The sequence below is a fragment of the Canis lupus genome, chromosome 2, assembly GCF_011100685.1.
Source record: "Canis lupus familiaris isolate Mischka breed German Shepherd chromosome 2, alternate assembly UU_Cfam_GSD_1.0, whole genome shotgun sequence".
NCBI classification, from domain to species: Eukaryota; Metazoa; Chordata; class Mammalia; order Carnivora; family Canidae; genus Canis; species Canis lupus.
Window position 1 is genome coordinate 46,475,237 of NC_049223.1, and position 19,413 is coordinate 46,494,649.

Here is a 19,413-nt window from a genome sequence, read left to right on the forward strand (position 1 = left end):
CACATGATTCTAATCCTCAAAACATCTTTTGCGTGGTGTGACTTTGCTAAAACACATCTGATTTCTTAAAAATATAGATAACGTTATCATCAGTAAATAGAATCATAGGCTCTCAAAATCAGAGACTGCATTTTATCCTGGCATAACTATTTCTCACAGCAAACATTCTGCTATCTTGGTAAACTATCACTGAAATATTTGTTGCCAAGGCTCTTCCATAGGCACAATTCTTAGTGGAAACAGTGAGCTGGGTTACCCCTACTGATCAAAAGTACTTCAATTTTAAATATCAATTATAGTTTACTTATTTCCTATGAAAATAATCTTTAGTCCTCTGAGTTTTTTAAAATAAAGCTTTATTTGACTAGAATACTCAAGAAGACTGTCTTGTTATTATTATTAGAGAGATGCTGGCAGCAAGAAGGAAAATGAGTGGAGGCTGGAAGGGGGGAAGAATAATTTCTGTTATCTGCCCTCAGAAAGGCTCTGGATACTGTTCTCAGTTTTGACAGAAGAGCCCCAAGAGAAGCATTATACAATGAATACACTCAGCCAAATACATATATTATTTTTTGTTTTGAGACAGGCACAGTTTGTGGAAAATAGAATTTATTCTACATCCTCAAATGAAGGAAACAATTCACTTAACAATTCTCCACAATGAAATTGGCAAAAACTGTAAACAGTTTTTAAACGAAATCGTAGATTCACTGATTTATGAAACTTGCAGAGCAACACAAATATGCACTAAGCATGTGACATTTTTTATTTTTTAATGGGTTAGTACCCCGTTGTCCCATTATTTTTCCCATTCCATCTCCTCAAATTGGAAGTTGAAACATTGAGGTTACATAGACATTAAAACACACAAAAAATCAGAAGTTACTCATTATACTCTTTTGTTTAAAGGTATTATTTATTTATTTGAGAGAGTGCAAACATGAGCAGGAGGAGGGCAAGGAGGGGCAGAGGGAGAAGGAGAAGCAGACTCCCTGCTAAGTGGGGGAGCCCAACACAGGGCACCATTCCAGGACCCTGGGATCATGACCCGAGCCGAAGGCAGACGCTTAACCAACTGAACCACCTAGGTGCCTTCATTATATTCTTAAATTAGTGAATATATCCTTCAGTTATCCCAGGGAGTATATTTGTTCTACAAAATTAAATAACAAATGCATTTCCAAGTTGATACAAATAAGCAAATTTTCTTTTTATTAATATGGTATTCACATCCCAAATGTGAGCAAATAATTTAAGTCCCAATAATCATAGTTTATGTTTTACAGTAATTTATTTGCCTGGAAGACCCAATATGCAATGATTCAAGATGTTCTTCTTCTTCTTCTTCTTCTTTTTTTTTTAGATTTTACCTATTTATTTATGAGAGATACACAGAGAGAGAGAGAGAGAGAGAGAGAGAGAGAGAGGCAGAGACACAGGCAGAGGGAGAAGCAGGCTCCATCACAGGAGCTCGACGTGGGACTCGTGGGACCCCATCCCGGGTCTCCAGGATCATGCCCTGGGCTGAAGGTGGCAGCTGAGCCACCTGGGCTGCCCATTATTATTCTTTTTTTTTTTTTTTTTTTGGAAGACTTTACTTATGTATTTGAGAGAGAGAAAGCATGAGCAAGGGGAGGGGCAGAGGGAGAGGGAGAAGCAGACTCCCCACTGAGCAGAGAGCTGGATGCAGGGCTGGATCCCAGGACTCAGAGATCATGCCCTGAGGCGAAGGCAGACGCTTAACCAACTGAGCCACACAGGGACCCTAAGATGTTATACTTTTTGCAGGTTATATTGTCTTTAGCAAGAAAATGCAAGTGTAAAAGGATTCCAAATGCCACAAAATTAGAATTTACAGTGTCTCATGTTGAGGTAAACACTTCAAATTTGGGCAAATATTATGATGATGGATAAGCATACAGTTGAATTGACTCTTGATTTTAGTAGATAAGAACACTCTTACTTTACTCCAGAACTTTGACTTTTATCAGTTTTTGTTCTTCAGGGTAAAGGTAAAATAATAATGTAAAGATTCAGCCACACTCATGTAGTGAAGAGCCATGTTAATTGATTTCTCTTTCAATCATGATAGAAGATTTTGTGACATTCTAAACACAGTAACATTCCATTTCCTCTTCTTGACCATCAGTGGTTCACAGATACTGGCTCTTATAACAATTTCTTATAAAAATGTACGGAAACTCTCTCCTGGGTGTGGGGATCAGAATCGAGCTCCCGAATAACACAAATGCTAAGTCATGACGGATACATCTACTATGTTTGCTAGAGCCCAGGTATGACTTCCCTAAGGCAGACAGAGGAACACAAAGATGCAGGAGAAATCTGAATGAAGAGCGGCTGAATCCCATTACCAATTTCATACCCGAGATATACTCAATCTTGAAAATGTGCTGTAGGGATACCTGGTGGCTCAGTCGTTTAAGCCTCTGCCTTCAGTTCAGGTCATGATCCCAGGGTCCTGGGATCGAGTCAGGCTCCCTGCTTAGCGGGGAGTCTGCTTCTCCCCGTCCCACTGCCCCTGCCCCAGCTTGTGCTCTCTCTTACTTTGCTCTTTCTCTCTAAATAAATAAAATATTTAAAAACAAAAAAAGAATCAAAAGCAGAGGAGAAATTGTGACAAAGGCAGTATTTAAAATGGTAAAATAGGGGTGCATGGGGGGCTCAGTCAGCTAAGCTGCTGACTCTTGATTTCTTCTGCTCAGGTCATGATCTCAGGGTTGTGAGATGGAGCCCTTACACTGCTCAGCAGGGAGTCTACTTACTATCCTTTCTCTCTTTCCCTCTCCATCTGCCCCTCCCCCTTCACTCTTTCTCACTTTAAATACATAAATATTTTAAATAATAAAAAATAAATGGTAAAAGACCTTGATCCTCTTATTTAAGAAACCCCACAAATAACAAGCAGAACAATCATTTTAAAAGTACCTTATATCAACTAGATATGTCAGTGTAAACTGCAGACCACCAAAGCAAAGACAAAATCTTAAAAAGCACCAGCTGTAACGTGACACGTCATCTATAAAGAGTGGCAATTGACTTCTCCTCAGTAGCAGTGGAAGCCAGCTAACAAAGGAATAACTACAACATACTGAAATATAATAACCCTCAACCTAGAACTCTATAAGCAGCAGAGACATCTTTAAAGAATTGAGGGCATTCTTGATGTAAAATTGTATATTTAAAAATTATTAAAATGGCAAATTTTGTTATACGTATTTAATCACAACTTAAAAAAATTAAAAATGTAACCTACCAAAACCCACTGAATTATATACACTTTAAATGGGTAAATTGTATGGTGTGTGAACTACATTTCAATAAAGCTATTTTAAAAAAAGAGTAAGGGCAAAATTTAAAAGTTTCCAGTCAAAATCCAGTACATACTAAAGATAAATTCTAAAGAATATACTCTAAGAAGAAGGAAAAATGTGGTAAAATATGGGTAACTCTAATAAACAAGAACCATACAGAAAAACAACATAGTATGAGGTTTAAAAACAATACAATTAAAATACATCATAGAATACTACCTGATTTGGGAGGGTGTCATTAGTCCCTTAAGGTCCCTGAACAGTGTGAGAGAGTAAAAGGTATTTACTAACTTTAAGCTTTGATAAATTAGTATGTAAGATGTAATTCCAAGGACCCAACAAAAAGATTAGAAACAGTATTTAGTTTCAAATTAGTAGGAGAAAACATGAAATAATTTGTAAAAGTCGAAATCAAGAAAGTGGAGACTAAGAGCTAGAAAGCATCAATAAATATTTGTACCCAAATAGAGAGTAATTATATTAAATAAAATTTGTCTAAATGTTAGTTAGAAACAAAAACTGTCAGGTTGGCATCTTTTAAAAAATAAATAATCCAACTATATGCTGTTTCTAAGGGGAACGAGTGAAATATAATACGAAGACTGTAAAGAAATGCATTACCAGAGATAAAGAGAGACAGTTTGTAGTAATTTTAAACAATGAGAGAAGGAAGAAAGGAGGGCCAGAGGGAAGGAAGGAGAGAGGGAGGGAGTAAGGATTAGAAGGCATATCGTATCTATCACCTTATAACTAATTACCCCAAAATTAAGTGGCTAGAAACAATAAATGTTTATATCTCACAGTTTCTGTGGGTCTAGAATCCAGGCACAGTTTAGTTGAGTCCTTTGGCTCAGGGCCTGTCCCAGGCTGCAGTCAAGGTGTTAGTGAAGGCTGCCTTCACCTCAAGGCTTCACTGAGAGAATGTGCTTCCAAGATCACTATTGTGGCTCCTGGCAGGCCTCAGAACACCCACTTCCAAGATCACTCATAGAGCTGTTGGCAGGCCTCGTGTCCTCACTAGCTAGTGAGCAGAGACATGAGTTCTTTGCCCGATGGGCCTGTTGGTAGGGCAGCTCACACAGGGCAGCTGGCTTTCCTCAAAGCAGGCCTGGAAGAGAGTGAAAGGAGAAGCAAGATGGAAACCAGAGTCTTTTTGTAATCTAATCTCAAAAGAGATATCCTATCACTTTTGCCATTTTCTATTTGTTAGAAATGCGTCACCAGATCCAACCTACATTCAAGGAAAGATTACACATTGGGACAAATACCACATTGGGAATCAGTGGGGATATTTTAAATGCTGTCTACTGCAGAGATGAAAAACAAAAAACTGTCATTGCTGACTTATTATGTAGTAAACCTAGCAAATCCAAAAAAAAGTCATACTAGATGCTTAGAATTAATAAAAAAAAGTCTTGCAAGGAGGTTGGGCATAAAAAATCAGTGCACAAAAATCAGTTTTGGATTATATATGAGCAAGAAAAAGAAAGTAGAAATGTTGAAATAATCCCATTTACAATAAGATCAAACATCAAGGTATTTATCAGTTGAATAATAACTACTGAAGTTAGGGATGGGTACTACTATCTTTACCTCTGTGCATACTTGAAAATTTTGATACTTTTTTTTTAAAGTATCAAATATCTAGGAACTAACAAAAGATTTGCAAACCTTTACAGAGAAATTTATTTCTCATTTATTCTAAATAAATGGAGGGAATAAACTATGTTCATCAACTGGAAGACTTAATATTGTAAAGGTAGCAATTCTTTCCAAATTGATTTAAGTTCAGTACAATCAAAATCAAAAGCCCACCCTGTGTGTGTGTGCATGTACGAAGCTTGACAAGCTGATATTTAAATTTGAATTTAAAAAAATAAAATAAAAATAAATTTGAATAAAAGTAGAAAAAGCCAAATAAGATATGGAAAAAGTCTTTGCCCTTAGCCATATTAATAAAGCAAAATAAAACCATAATGAGATACCATTATATACCCATCAAACTGATAAGAATTCAAACTCTGACAATAGCAACTTTTGGTGAGGACATTAAGCAAAAAGAAATCTTCTACACAGCTAATGGGAGAATCCACTGGTACAACAACCACTTTGAAAAACTGGTATAATCCACTCATCAGTTTCATACTTAGGTGGTGATGTTTTTGATCTCCCATAAGTGAGTCACACTTTTTTCTTTAAAGTAGTCTTAGGGCACTTGGGGGGCTTAATCAATTAAGCGTCCAAATCTTGACTTTGGCTCAGGTCATGATCTCAGGGTAGTGGAGTTGAGCCCTGCCTGAGGCTCCTCATACAGCTGGGAGTCCACTGGAGATTGTCTCTCTCCCTCTCCCTCTGCCCTTCCCTACCTGTATTCTCTCTCTAAAATGAAAAATAAATCTTATTTAAAAATGTAATCTTAGGGGGGAAAAAAACAGTCACATACATTTCTAAAGATAAGCAATAGGAGAGGAGACTCTGGAAAGTACATTCTGTGTTGGAGAGCAAAGAGAACAGAAGTAGACTTACTCTTTGCTCTAAACATTATGCCAAACTCTGAAAACAAATCTTGAAACACTAAAAAAATCTACCATTACTTTACATATTTGGAAGGAAAGGTGGCACTCAGAGTAATAGGGATACTTTTATCCATTTTTAGGTAAACAAAATCTGAGTCAAATGTAGTATGCATTCTGCTACAAAAGAACAAGACCAGATCACAAAGGCAAGGAAAATTCAGTTAAAAGGGCAGAACAAGCCAATTAGTGATTGTTACTCTTAAGATTTAATGCTTATAAAAAAGGCTTCCAGATGGGCGCCCTGGTGGCTCAGCGGTCTAGCACCACCTTTAGCCCAGGGTGTGATCCTGGAGACCCAGGATCGAGTCCCACATTGGGTTCCCTGCATGGAGCCTGCTTCTCCCTCTGCTTCTCCTTCTGGTTCTCCCTCTGCCTGTGTCTCTGCCTCTCTCTGTGTGTCTCTCATTAATAAATAAATAAAATCTTTTAAAAAAAATCCAGATGCTCCATAATCTAATTGTACCATTATTTGGAAAAGGGCAAAGCAAAAAAAAATGGACAAAGCACCTCCTGAAGGCTAGTACAAAAGCCTAAATGTCACTTATTTTATCATAGAAATAAATGACTGATGTGAGAACACAGGCAAAGATAATGAGGTTTAACATTTGAGGATGTTTTGTAATCTAAATCAATGCCAAAAAAGAACCACATATAGTATTAAAAACCAAAAAAAAAAAACCAGTATTTATTTACATTCCATTTACTTTCAAAAGGATGAGGAAGCTGGGGGAAATATAAAGGAAGTAGTCTCATTTTACTTAATTCATTGTTTTTCACAAAATAACAAAGATCTGACTTAGAATCACAGGTGTAAGGGAAACAAAAAAGTTTATTCATCAATTTTCCAACTTCAGCCAAGACTGAAATTATACCACTGTAGGAAAATGAAAATCTACTCCACTTAGAGGTAAGCACCAGCTAATATATACGTTATTAAAGAACCGGCTTTAATTATATCTGTCATAACATCCAACAAATCTGCAATAAAAGACACAGCCATCATAATATAGGACATTAAGAATCTTTGTGCAACATTGAAAACCAGAGTTTACACAAGAGAAAACACAACTATTAAGGTATGAAGTCAACAACATCACAGTAACAGTACCCGGTGTCTTTCTTATTCAAGTATATACACTATTTTTAAGACGTTATAACAAAGACATCAGTAACTAAAATGTACACACAATTATTTTATGAACACTATGAGAAACAATAAAAAAATAAAAATACCCTTAAATTTTGTAACAATTACAAACACATTAACATTACCGCTATATACTTGTCTAAATTTTTAACTGATTTGTACACTTTCAAAAATAGCACTGAGTTTTACAAAAATACTGATAATGGCTCAACATTTTTGGAAGTCCGATCACTTTATATTTCAGTAGTCTATATTTTCTGCTCCTTTCTTCCACTGCCATAGTCCTCTTTATAATCACCCATTTGCTCAAGGCAACAATAACAGAGCACTCCAACAGCTATAGAAGTACTACATCCGAAAACTTCTAGTTCTTTGAAATGGTTGGAAAGGGTTTTTTAGTGCCCACATTAACAGCTGTGGTTTTGGTTTTGGTTTTTCAGGAAACAGAAGTGCTTCACTTTCTGGTGTAGGAAATCGTTCTTGGTAGACTTCAGGATAGGATTTTTGAAACTGAAAAAAAAAAAAAAGATACAAGATGAGTAAAAAATAAATAAACAAACAAACCAGCTAAAAACTAATAAAATCAGGTGATCTAATTTTAAAATAAAAGTGTTTCTGGCCTGATTCCATGCTAAAATATTTTTATTTTGTTTTAATGTCTATCGCTCTTCATCAGAAAAGAGAATAAGAAGATGACAAATCATAATCAAATTCACTTCTTTTTGTTAGATCATTTGATTCCACTTGCTGTAGATCTAATTGAACTTTAATTTGATCCAGTCTTCAAATAAACTTCTCATTTCGGTCATATTTTTTAAAATTTCCCCCGCTGCTAACTATAAATACACTTCACTTTAAAAACATTCACAATTCTGACTTAAAAATAATTTATGTTCTATACAGTTAAAGAAAATTTTGGCCCAACTACATTTCACGATCTCCCTGCTTCTCCAACTCAGCTCCACCTGCTTCTGCTCAAATGGAAGGGAAAATGTTCCAGTATATATTAATTTATGAGAAGCTTAAAGAGAGGCAATATGCTTTTCCTTTGATCCTCAACACTGAACTCTTCTCCAAATTACTGAGAAAAATATGATTGGGAATCTAGAACTCTGGTACTCTGTGTTATAATCCTATGTATGGTGTGATCAGGAATCAAGCTTGCAGGAGTCAGTCTGGAAAGATAAAAACCATTCCCTTAATCTTGAATCAGTACTTTAAGAATGATTGAAGTAAATCTATTTTGAGTTAAAAACTGTTCAATGAAACCCAAAGTTTTGTTGCCTAGCAGGAACTAAAAACTTTCACTGACACCTGAGGCAAGAAACCAATTTGATACTGGCACTTTAAAACCAAAGGCTTTTCATTTCTACACACTTATATTTGCAAATTCAGTAGAATTTGCCTTTCAAAATAAAAATCAAAAGGAATCTGTCCTCATATGATAGCTTCGCTGAATTTAAAGTAATTGCTCCAATAACTCACATCATGCCACATACCAAACAAAGGACAAATAACAGAGGGGCTCCATAAATGAAGAACTCAATAATGGTAAAGTATTTACATTGGAGAATAAAAATGTGGGAAACTGATCAAAACTGTATACATCAATGAGACTTCTGGAATGTATGAATTGGATGGTATACTTTCAAAACTACTCCATCTCAGAAGATGAGATTCACACAAAACCCATTAAAATAGAGAATAAAAAGAAAAAAATGATATTAAGAACAGCAGACAGAAGAAGAAATGACTTCTAAAGAATATCCTTCTTACCTGCTTCAATTTTTTCTTCTTCTCTTTGCTGGAGAGTTTGGCATCTGTTATGACTTCCTCCAACAAAGCGGCCAGAGGTTCCTGAGAGCCATATGCTCTCTGGTATTCAAACTCCTCTGGACTGATTTGACGGCAAAATGATGGAGCAGATAAAGTGATATCCATATCGGCACCTGGGTATTTTATCTGAAGCAAAAGGATTAATAGTAAAATGAATAAGTGTATTTTCATATAAGCTGCAAAAATTAGTTCAGATCAATTACAGCACATCTCCTACTAAGAATGCCAAATCACTTCAATTTGATAGGAGAAAACTCTTTATTACAAAGTAAAAGTGTTCTATAAGCTTGAAAAAATTTCACTTAAAGCCACAGTTTTAAATAAGAGATTCTTACCTTTTTAAACCATAGAGCCATTTTAATAAACAAAAAACCTGTGTGCTCTTTTAAATAAAATCTTAAATTGGAACATAAACTAAATATGTTGACAAAAATAATTCAAAGCAATTACAATACTGAACACACTCTGGGGGTTCCTTCCCACGTCTGGAGAATCTGATACTCCTTTCCTTGGAGATGGATACAGGCACACACGCACACACATAGTATGGCCATTATATGTGGAGAAGTATGACAACCATCTCTAAATATGTTACCAGTGAAAATCAAGAAAACAAATGTGCAGGGCAAAAGAGAGAATGGAGAAAAAAGAGGAAAGATGACATCAAGACTTGTATATAGGCTAGCCCCGGTGGCGCAGCGGTTTAGCACCACCTGCAGCCTGGGGTGTGATCCTGGAGACCCAGGATCTAGTCCCACGTCAGGCTTCCTGTATGGAGCCTGCTTCTCCCTCTGCCTGTGTCTCTGCCTCTCTCTCTGTCTCAATGAATAAATAAAACCTTAAAAAAAAAAGACTTGTATATAAATGAGCATCCATTAAAAATATTTAATTTCACACCTACATACATAAAGGAAATATTAACAGACATAAAGGGAGAAACTGAGAGTATACAATCATAATAGGAGTCTTTAACACTCTACTTACTTCAATGGAGAAGTCATCCAGAGAGAAAATCAACAAGGAAATAGTGGTTTTCAACAAGACATTAGATTATGTGGACCTAACAAATATATATATAGAACAGCTCAGGATCAGACAGCTTCACAGGTGAACTCTAATAAACATTTTAAAAAGAATATTAATTCTTCTCCAACTATTCAAAAAATGTAAAAAGGATAACTTCCAAATTCATTGTACAAGGCCAGCATTACCCTGATGACAAAACCAGATGAAGACAAAAATATAAGAACTATAGGCCAGTATCTCTGATAAACATAGATGCAAAAATCTTCAACAAAATATTAACAAACCAAACTCAACAATACAATGAAAAGATCATTCACCATGACCAAGTGGGATTTATTCCAATGATATAAAGGTGGTACAGTATTCACAAATCAATCAAATGTGATACATCACATTAACAATAAGAAGGATAAAAACAATATGATCATCTGAACAGATGCAGAAAAAGCATTTGACAAAATAAAATTGCCATTTGTGATAAAAAAAAAACCTCAAAGTTGGTTTAGAAGGAACATACCTCAACATAATAAAGGGCACACTGAAAAACCCACAGCTAACATTATATTATACTCAATGATAAAAAGCTAAAAGCTTTTCTCTAAGATCAGGAACAAGATAAGGATGAGCATTCTCACCACTTTTATTTAACACAGTACTAGAAGGCCTAGTCACAGCAATCAGTCGAGTTTAAGAAATAAAAAGCACCCAAACTGGGAAGGAAGAAGTAAACTGGTCAATATTTGCAGATGACACAAACATATACATTAAAAAAACCCTAAAGACTCCGAAATTATTGGAAGAAACAAATGAATTTAGTAAACTTGCTGGATACAAAATTAATATACAGAAATCTATTGTGATTCTGTATGCTAATAATAAAGTATCAGAAAGAGAAACTGAGAAAGCAACCCCATTTATAATTGCACCAATGGAATAAATACCTAGGAATAAGTTTAACTGGGAAGGTGACAGACTATAGTCTGAATACAAGAAATGGAAGACAACACAAATGGAAAGATATGTCATGTTCATGGATTAGAAAAATCTTATTAAAATGCATATACTGCCCAAAGTAATCTACAGATTCAAATAATCCCTATCAAAATACCAATAATGTTTTTCACAGAACAAGCACAAAGAATTCTAAAATATGTATGGAACCACGAAAGACCTCAAATAGCCAAACAACATTGAGAAAGAAACAAAAAGGATCCCAGGTTTCAAACTATACTACAAAGTTATAGTAACCAAAATAGAGGAGTAGGGTCCTCACCTCACCCGGCCCCACCAACTTACCTGGATAACTTCCAAATCACCCTTAACACCTATGAATTAGAGGTGAGATTTAAAGAGAGCACAGCCAGAATGATACAGAGAGAAGGGTTTGTGCTTCTAACAAGGTAGGAAGGTGTAAAAATATTAAAATAAAAAAGAATCCAGTGGGGGAGGGGCCGTGAGGAGCCAGGCTCAGGGCAGTGGGAGCCTCCAGGTCAGGAAAGCCCGCCCCGGAGATGCGGAAACTTTAAAAAATCCACCGGATTCTTCCCGTACGGAAAGGTGCTCAGCAGGGGAGAACCTCAGCGGGGGCAGTGGGGCCCCCAGTCTCCCAGGGTCACTAGGAGAGGAGGGGCGCCCAGGAGCACAGGCCACAGAGGGCACCGAGGTCAGCGGCCCGGAGAAGCCGGTGGGACAGGAGGGGCTCTGGGGAACTGGGCTGCGCCCTGCTGCCTTCGGGAGCCGCATTCGGGAGCGTGATTCCAGCAGCGCAGGCCCTGGAGCCCAGGGCGCAGGGGACACAGCCCAGGATCCTGCGCTCCCCCGGGGCAGGCGGAGGGGAAGGGCCCGGGACAGTGAGGCCGCTCCTGCCGCCAGGCCCCGAGCTGTGCAAGTCAGCGCCCAGTCACCCCAGGAGCACCTAGGCCCCTGCAGTCTGGGAGCTGGTAGTTACTGCAGGAGCTGACTCCAGGGCTGGAGAGCTGGCCCCCACCAGTGGGGTTGTTCCTCCTGGTGTCACCCTGTACCCAGGAGAGGCGGGCCCTAGGGAACAGGGGCCTCCGAGGTCAACAGCTCCCACTGAAGGTGGCACCCAGCGGGAAGGTGGGGGGCAGCTCCCCCAGGTGCACACACCTGAGCACCAGCACAACAGGCACCTCCCTGAGAAGACCACCTGGAAGGACAGGGGAAGATCAAGTTCCTGACCAAGCAGCGCTGGGAAGCTCCAGAGGAAGTTGAGGGATTTACAGTATATAGAATTAGAGGGTACCCCTCCTCCCCTCCCCTTTTCCAGTACAACTCGTTTTTATATCAGACTAAAAATTTCCAACTTTTTTTCTTTTTTCCCACCTGAACTACAATATTTTACCACCTCTTCATTTTAAAGATTCTTCCTTTTTGACTTTCATATATCTACAATTACAGGTACTAGATATATTTTCCATTTCTAGATTCCCTTCAACATACTCAATTTAATCTTGGGAGATATACAAGATATGGGTTTTTTTGTTTTGTGTTGTGTTTTTTGTTTTCTCTGCCTCATTTTGTTCTACAATGGAGGAATATCTTCTAAAACATGACCAGGGGCAGCCCCGGTGGTGCAGCAGTTTGGCGCTGCCTGCAGCCTGGGGTGTGATCCTGGAGACCTGGGATCGAGTCCCACGTCAGGCTCTCTGTATGATGCCTGCTTCTCCCTCTGCCTGTGTCTCTGCCTCTCTCTCTCTCTCCCTCGGTCTATGAATAAATAAATAAAATATTAATAAATAAATAAATAAAAAATAAAAATAAAACATGACCAGCATGCACCCAGAACCAAGTGGTATACCATGCTGGTTCATTCTGTGAGATTCCTCATTCCTATTCTGCCCTCCCTCTTTTATCTCATTTATGTTTTGGAGGTCAATGATGGGTCTCTCTACAAGTATTTCTGGTTTATACAAATTTGGAACTAAACATCTTCTAACATACAGAACTTAATATACTCAAAATCAAGAGGATCACCCTCTCATACCCCAGGAAGCCTACATTCTCCCTCCAATACAACTTCATCACCACCATCATCTCCCAGTCCCACCTCCCTTTTTTTTTCTTCTCCTTTTTTTCTTTTTCTCTTTACTTTTGCTTTTTTCTCTTTTTTTCTCATTTCTTTTTTTTCTTCTTCTTTGGGATTCTTGGCCTTTTATTTTTTACTACTTTGTTTTAAAATTTGTTTTTCACTTTAGTGAGCCTTTTATTTTGTTGTGATCTTTGTTTTCAATTTCTGGTCTCTGACCTCGGCAGAATCATCTAGGGTAAAATTTACTTAGGTCGAGGTTGATATTCTGACTTAGCCCACTCATAGAGCCACTCTGCACTGAGTAAAATGACTAGAAGGAAGAACTCACCACAAAAGAAAGAAGCAGAACAGTACTCTCTGCCACAGAGTTACAGAATTTGGATTACAATTCAATGTCAGAAAGCCAATTCAGAAGCACAATTATAAAGCTACTGGTGGCTCTGGAAAAAAGCATAAAGGATTCAAGAGACTTCATGACTGCAGAATTTAGATCTAATCAGGCTGAAATTTAAAAATCAATTAAATGAGATGCAATCCAAACTGGAGGTCCTAACAACGAGGGTTAATGAGGTGGAGGAAAGAGTGAGTGACAGAGCAAACAAGTTGGTGGCAAGGAAGGAAGCTGAGGAAAAAAGAGAAAAACAATGAAAAGACCATGAGGAAAAGTTAAGGGAAACAAATGACAATCTCAGAAGGAAGAATCTATGTATAATTGGGGTTCCAGAGGGCACTGAGAGGGACAGGGCCAGAAAGCATATTTGAACAAATCATAGCTGAGAACTTACCTAATTTGGGAAGGGAAACGGGCATTCAGAATCAGGAGATGGAGAGGTTCCCCTCCCCAAAATCAATAAAAACCGCCCAACACTTCAACATTTAATAGTGAAACTTGCAAATTCCAAAGATAAAGAGGAAATCCTTAAAGCAGCATGAGACAAGAGATTCCTAGCTTTTATGGGGAGAAATATTAGATTAACAGCAGACCTCTTCACAGAGACCTGGCAGGCCAGAAAGGGCTGGCAGGATATATTCAGGGTCCTAAATGAGAAAAACATGCAGCCAAGAATACTTTATCCAGCAAGGCTCTCATTCAGAAAAGGAGAGATAAAGAGCTTCAAAGATGGGCAGAAACTGAAAGAATATGTGACAACCAAACCAGCCCTGCAATACTAAGGGGGACCCTGTAAAAGAAAGAGGAAGCCCCAAGAAATAATCCACAAAAACAGGGACTGAATAGGTATTATGATGACACTAATTCATATCTTTCAATAGTTACACTGAACATGAATGGGCTAAATGATCCCATCAAAAGACGCGGGTTTTGGACTGGATAAAAAAGCAAGACCCACCTATTTGCTGTCTACAAGAGACTCATTTTAGACCTAAGGACAACTACAGCCTGCAAATGAAAGGCTGGAGAACCATTTACCATTCAAATGGTCCTCAAAAGAAAGCAGGGGTAGCAATCCTCATATCAGATAAAGTATATCCCAAAGACTGTAGTAAGAGATGAAGAGGAACACTATATCATTCTTAAAGGGTCTATCCAACAAGAAGACCTATCAATCATGAATATTTATGCCCCAAATGTGGGAGCTGCCAAGTATATCAATCAATTAATAACCAAAGTAAAGACATACTTAGATAATAATACACTAATAATAGGAGACTTAAACACGGCACCTTCTACAAATGACAGATCTTATAAGCACATCATCTCCAAAGAAACAAGAGCTTTAAATGATACACTGGACCAGATGGATTTCACAGATATATACAGAATTTTACATCCAAACGCAACTGAATACACATTCTTCTCAAGTGCACATGGAACTTTCTCCAGAATAGACCACATACTGGGTCACAAATCAGGTCTCAACTGATACCAAAAGACTGGGATTGTCCCCTGGCTTATTTTCAGACCACAATGCTTTCAAACTAGAACTCAGTCACAAGAGTGACTGAGAGTCACAAGACCACAACAGTACAAGAACATATTTGGAAGAAACTCAAACATGTGGACATTAAAGAGCATCCTTCTAAAAGATGAATAGGTCAACCAGAAAACTAGAGAAGAATTTAAAAAATTCATGGAAACTAATGAAAATGAAGATACAACCATTCAAAATCTTTGGGATACAGCAAAAGCAGTCCTAAGAGGGAAATACATCGCAATACAAGCATCCCTCAAAAAATTGGAAAAAACTCAAATACAGAACCTAACCTCTCACCTAAAGGAACGGAGAAAGAACAGCAAATAAAACCTACACCAAGGAGAAGAAGAGAGATAATAAAGATTCGAGCAGAACTCAATGAAATAGAGACCAGAAGAACTGTGGAACAGATCAACAAAACCAGGAGTTGGTTCTTTGAAAGAACTAATAAGATAGATAAACCATTAGCCAGCCTTATTGAAAAGAGAAAAGACTCAAATTAATAAAATCATGAATGAAAAAGGAGAGATCACAACCAATACCAAGGAAATACAAACTATTTTAAAAACATATTATGAGCAGCTATATGCCAATAAATTAGACAATCCAGAAGAAATGGATGCATTTCTGGAAAACCACAAATTACCAAACCTGGAGCAGGAAGAAATAGAAAACCTGAACCAATAACTACGGAGGAAATTGAAGCAGTCATCAAAAACCTCCCAAGATACAAAAGTCCAGGGCCAGATGGCTTCCCAGGGGAATTCTATCAAAACGTTTAAAGAAGAAACAATATCTATTCTACTAAAGCTGTTCCAAAAGATAGAAAGGGATGGAATACTTCCAAACTCATTTTATGAGGCCAGCATCACCTTGATTCCAAAACCAAAGACCCCACCAAAAAGGAGAATTATAGACCAATATCCCTGATGAATACAGATGCAAAAATTCTCAACAAGATACTAGCCCAAAAGGTTCCAACAGTACACTAAGAAGATTTTTCACCATGACCATGTGGGATTTATCCCCGGGATGCAAGATTAGTACAACACTCATAAAACAATCAATGTGATAGATCATATCAACAAGAGAAAAAACAAGAACCATATGATCCTCTCAATAGATGCATAAAAAGCATTTGACAAAATACAGCATCAATGCTTGATCAAACCCTTCAGAGTGTAGGGATAGAGGGAACATTCCTCAGCATCTTAAAAACCATCTACAAAAAGCCCACAGCAAATACCATTGTCAATGGGGAAACACTGGGAGCCTTTCCCCTAAGATCAGGAACACCACAGGGATGTCCACTCTCACCACTGCTATTCAACATAGTACTAGAAGTCCTAGCCTCAGCAACCAGGCAACAAAAAGAAATAAAAGGCATTGAAATTGGCAAAGAAGGGACGCCTGGGTGGCTCAGCGGTTGAGCGTCTTCCTTTGGCTCGGGACCTGATCCTGGGGTTCCGGGATCAGTTCTCACATCGGGCTTCCTGAATGGAGCCTGCTTCTCCCTTGCCTATATCTCTACCCCCTGCCCCCCACTCTCTCTCTCTCTCTCTCTTTCTCTCTGTCTCTCATGAATAAATAAAATCTTAAAAAAAAAAAAAAGAAAAGAAATTGGCAAAGAAGTCGTCAAACTTTCCCTCTTTGCAGATGACATGATACTGTACATAGAAAACCCAAAAGACTCCACCCCAAGATTGCTAGAACTCATAAGCAATTCGGCAGTGTGGCAGGATACAAAATCAATGCCCAGAAATCAGTGGCATTTGTCTATACTAACAATGAGACTGAAGAAAGAGAAATTAAGGAGTCAATCCCATTTACAATTGCACCCAAAGGCATAAGATACCTAAGAATAAACCTAACCAAAGAGGTAAAGGATCTATACCCTAAAAACTACAGGACAGTTCTGAAAGAAATTGAGGAAGAAACAAAGAGATGGAAAAATATTCCATGCTCATGGATTGGAAGAATTAATATTGTGAAAATGTCAATGCTACCCATTAATGTATGTACACATTTAATGTAATCCCTATCAAAATACCATGGACTTTCTTCAGAGAGTTGGAACAAATCATCTTAAGATTTGTGTGGAATCAGAAAAGACCCCGAATAGCCAGGGGAATATTGAAAAAGAAAACCAGAGCTGGGGGCATCACAATGCCAGATTTCAGGTTGTCCTACAAAGCTGTGATCATCAAGACAGTGTGGTGCTGGCACAGAAACAGACACATAGATCAATGGAACAGAATAGAGAATCCAGAAATGAACCCTCAACTCTATGGTCAACTAATATTCGACAAGCAGGAAAGGCTATCCACTGGAAAAAGGACAGTCTCTTCAATAAATGGTGCTGGGAAAATTGGACAGCCACATGCAGAAGAATGAAACTAGACCATTCTCTTACACCACACAAAGATAAACTCAAAATGGATGAAAGATCTAAATGTGAGACAAGAATCCATCAAAATCCTAGAGGAGAACACACGCAACACCCTTTTTGAACTTGACCACAGCAACTTCTTCCAAGATACATCTATGAAGGCAAGGGAAACAAAAGCAAAAATGATCTACTGAGACTTAAATCAAGATAAAAAGCTTCTACACAGCGAAAGAAACAGTCAACAAAACTAAAAGACAACCTACAGAATGGGAGAAGATATTTGCAAATGACATATCTGATAAAGGGCTAGTATCCAAGATCTATAAAGAAGTTATTAAACTCAACAGCAAAGAAACAAACAACCCAATCATGAAATGGGCAAAAGACATGAACAGAAATTTCACAGAGGAAGACATAGACATGGCCAACAAGCACATGAGAAAATGCTCTGCATCACTGGCCAGGCCATCAGGGAAATACAGATCAAAACCACAATGAGATACCACCTCACACCAGAGAGAGTGGTGAAAATTAACAAGACAGGAAGCAACAAATGTTGGAGAGGATGTGGGGAAAGGGGAACCCTCTTGCACTGTTGGTGGGAATGTGAACTGGTGCAGCCACTCTGGAAAACTGTGTGGAGGTTCCTCAAAGAGTTAAAAATAGACCTGCCCTATGACCCAGCAATTGCACTGTTGGGGATTTACCCCAAAGATACAGATGCAATGAAACGCCGGGACACCGGCACCCCAATGTTTATAGCAGCAATGTCCACAATAGCCAAACTGTGGAAGGAGCCTCGGTGTCCATCGAAAGATGAATGGATAAAGATGTGGTTTATGTATACAATGGAATATTACTCAGCCATTAGAAACGACAAATACCCACCATTTGCTTCAACGTGGATGGAACTGGAAGGTATTATGCTGAGTGAAGTAAGTCAATCGGAGAAGGACAAACATTGTATGTTCTCATTCATTTGGGGAATATAAATAATAGTGAATCTAAATTAAAAATGCAATAAATAAATAAATAAATAAGCAACAAATTTATGGATATTTCTCCTCATGCAAGAGAAACAAAGGCAAAAATAAGCTCCTGGGACTACACTAAAATAAAAAGATTTATATAGCAAAAGAAACCCTCAACAAAACAAATAGGCAATTTGTAAATGGCAGAAAATATCTGCACACTATATACCCAATAATGGTTTACTATCCAAGACACATAAAGAACTTATACAACCCAACACCAAAAAAAAAAAATAATCTGATTTTAAAATGTGCAGATGATCTGAATAGACATTTTTCCAAAGACCTACAGATAGCCAACACATGGAAAGGTGTTCAACACAAAATAAAACTACAATGAGATTCAATCTCACACCAGTCAAAACAGCTAGAACGAAAAGACAAAAAAATAACAAATGCTGGCAAGCATGTGAGGAAAAGGGAACCCTCATGCACTGTTGGCGGGAATAAAGATTGGTACAATCACCGTGGAAAACAGCATGGAAGTTCCTCAACAAATTAAAAATAGAACTACCATAAGTTCCAGCCAATTCCACTTCTGGATATTTACCCACAGAAAATGAAAACACTAATTTGAAAATATATGTGCACCCCTACATTTACTGCAGCATGATTTACAATAGGCAAGGTATGGAAGCAATCTAAGTAGACATCCACCAATGAATGGGCAAAGAAGATGTGGCCTGTATACACAATGAAATATTGTTCAGCCATAAAAAAGGAATGAAATCTTGCCATTTGCACTGTAATGGATGGAGCTAGAGAGTATTATGCTAAATGAAATAAGTCAGTCAGCGAAAGACAAATACTGCATGATTTCACTCATATTGGAATTTAAGAAGCAAAAGAAAATGAGCAAAGGATAAAAAGAGAAACAAAGCAAGAAACAAACACTTAGCTATAGAGAACAAACTGACAGTTTGTTCTAAGAGGGGAGATGGGAGGGGACGAGTAAAAAAAGTGATGGGGATTAAGGAATGCACTTGTGATGGAGCCTGGGTGATGTATGGGAGTGCTGAATCATTATATATATATACACACCCTTAAAATTAATATAACACCGTATGTTAGCTACAATGTAATTTAAATTTTT

The 19,413-nt window shown here is 37.9% G+C and overlaps 1 protein-coding gene across 1 annotated transcript in view; it reads right to left on the reverse strand.

The window, feature by feature from the left end:
* Nucleotides 1–6,719: 6,719 nt before the first annotated feature.
* Nucleotides 6,720–19,413, reverse strand: part of DEPDC1B (DEP domain containing 1B) — an 82,125-nt gene continuing 69,431 nt past the window's right edge. Inside the window, exons 10-11 of the mRNA XM_038530677.1 lie at nt 8,832–9,017; nt 6,720–7,565 (exon numbers count right to left, since the gene is read on the reverse strand). Of these exons, the coding sequence (XP_038386605.1) occupies nt 7,404–7,565; nt 8,832–9,017 (348 nt within the window). The 3' untranslated portion in view covers nt 6,720–7,403. The remainder of the gene's footprint in view (nt 7,566–8,831; nt 9,018–19,413) is intronic.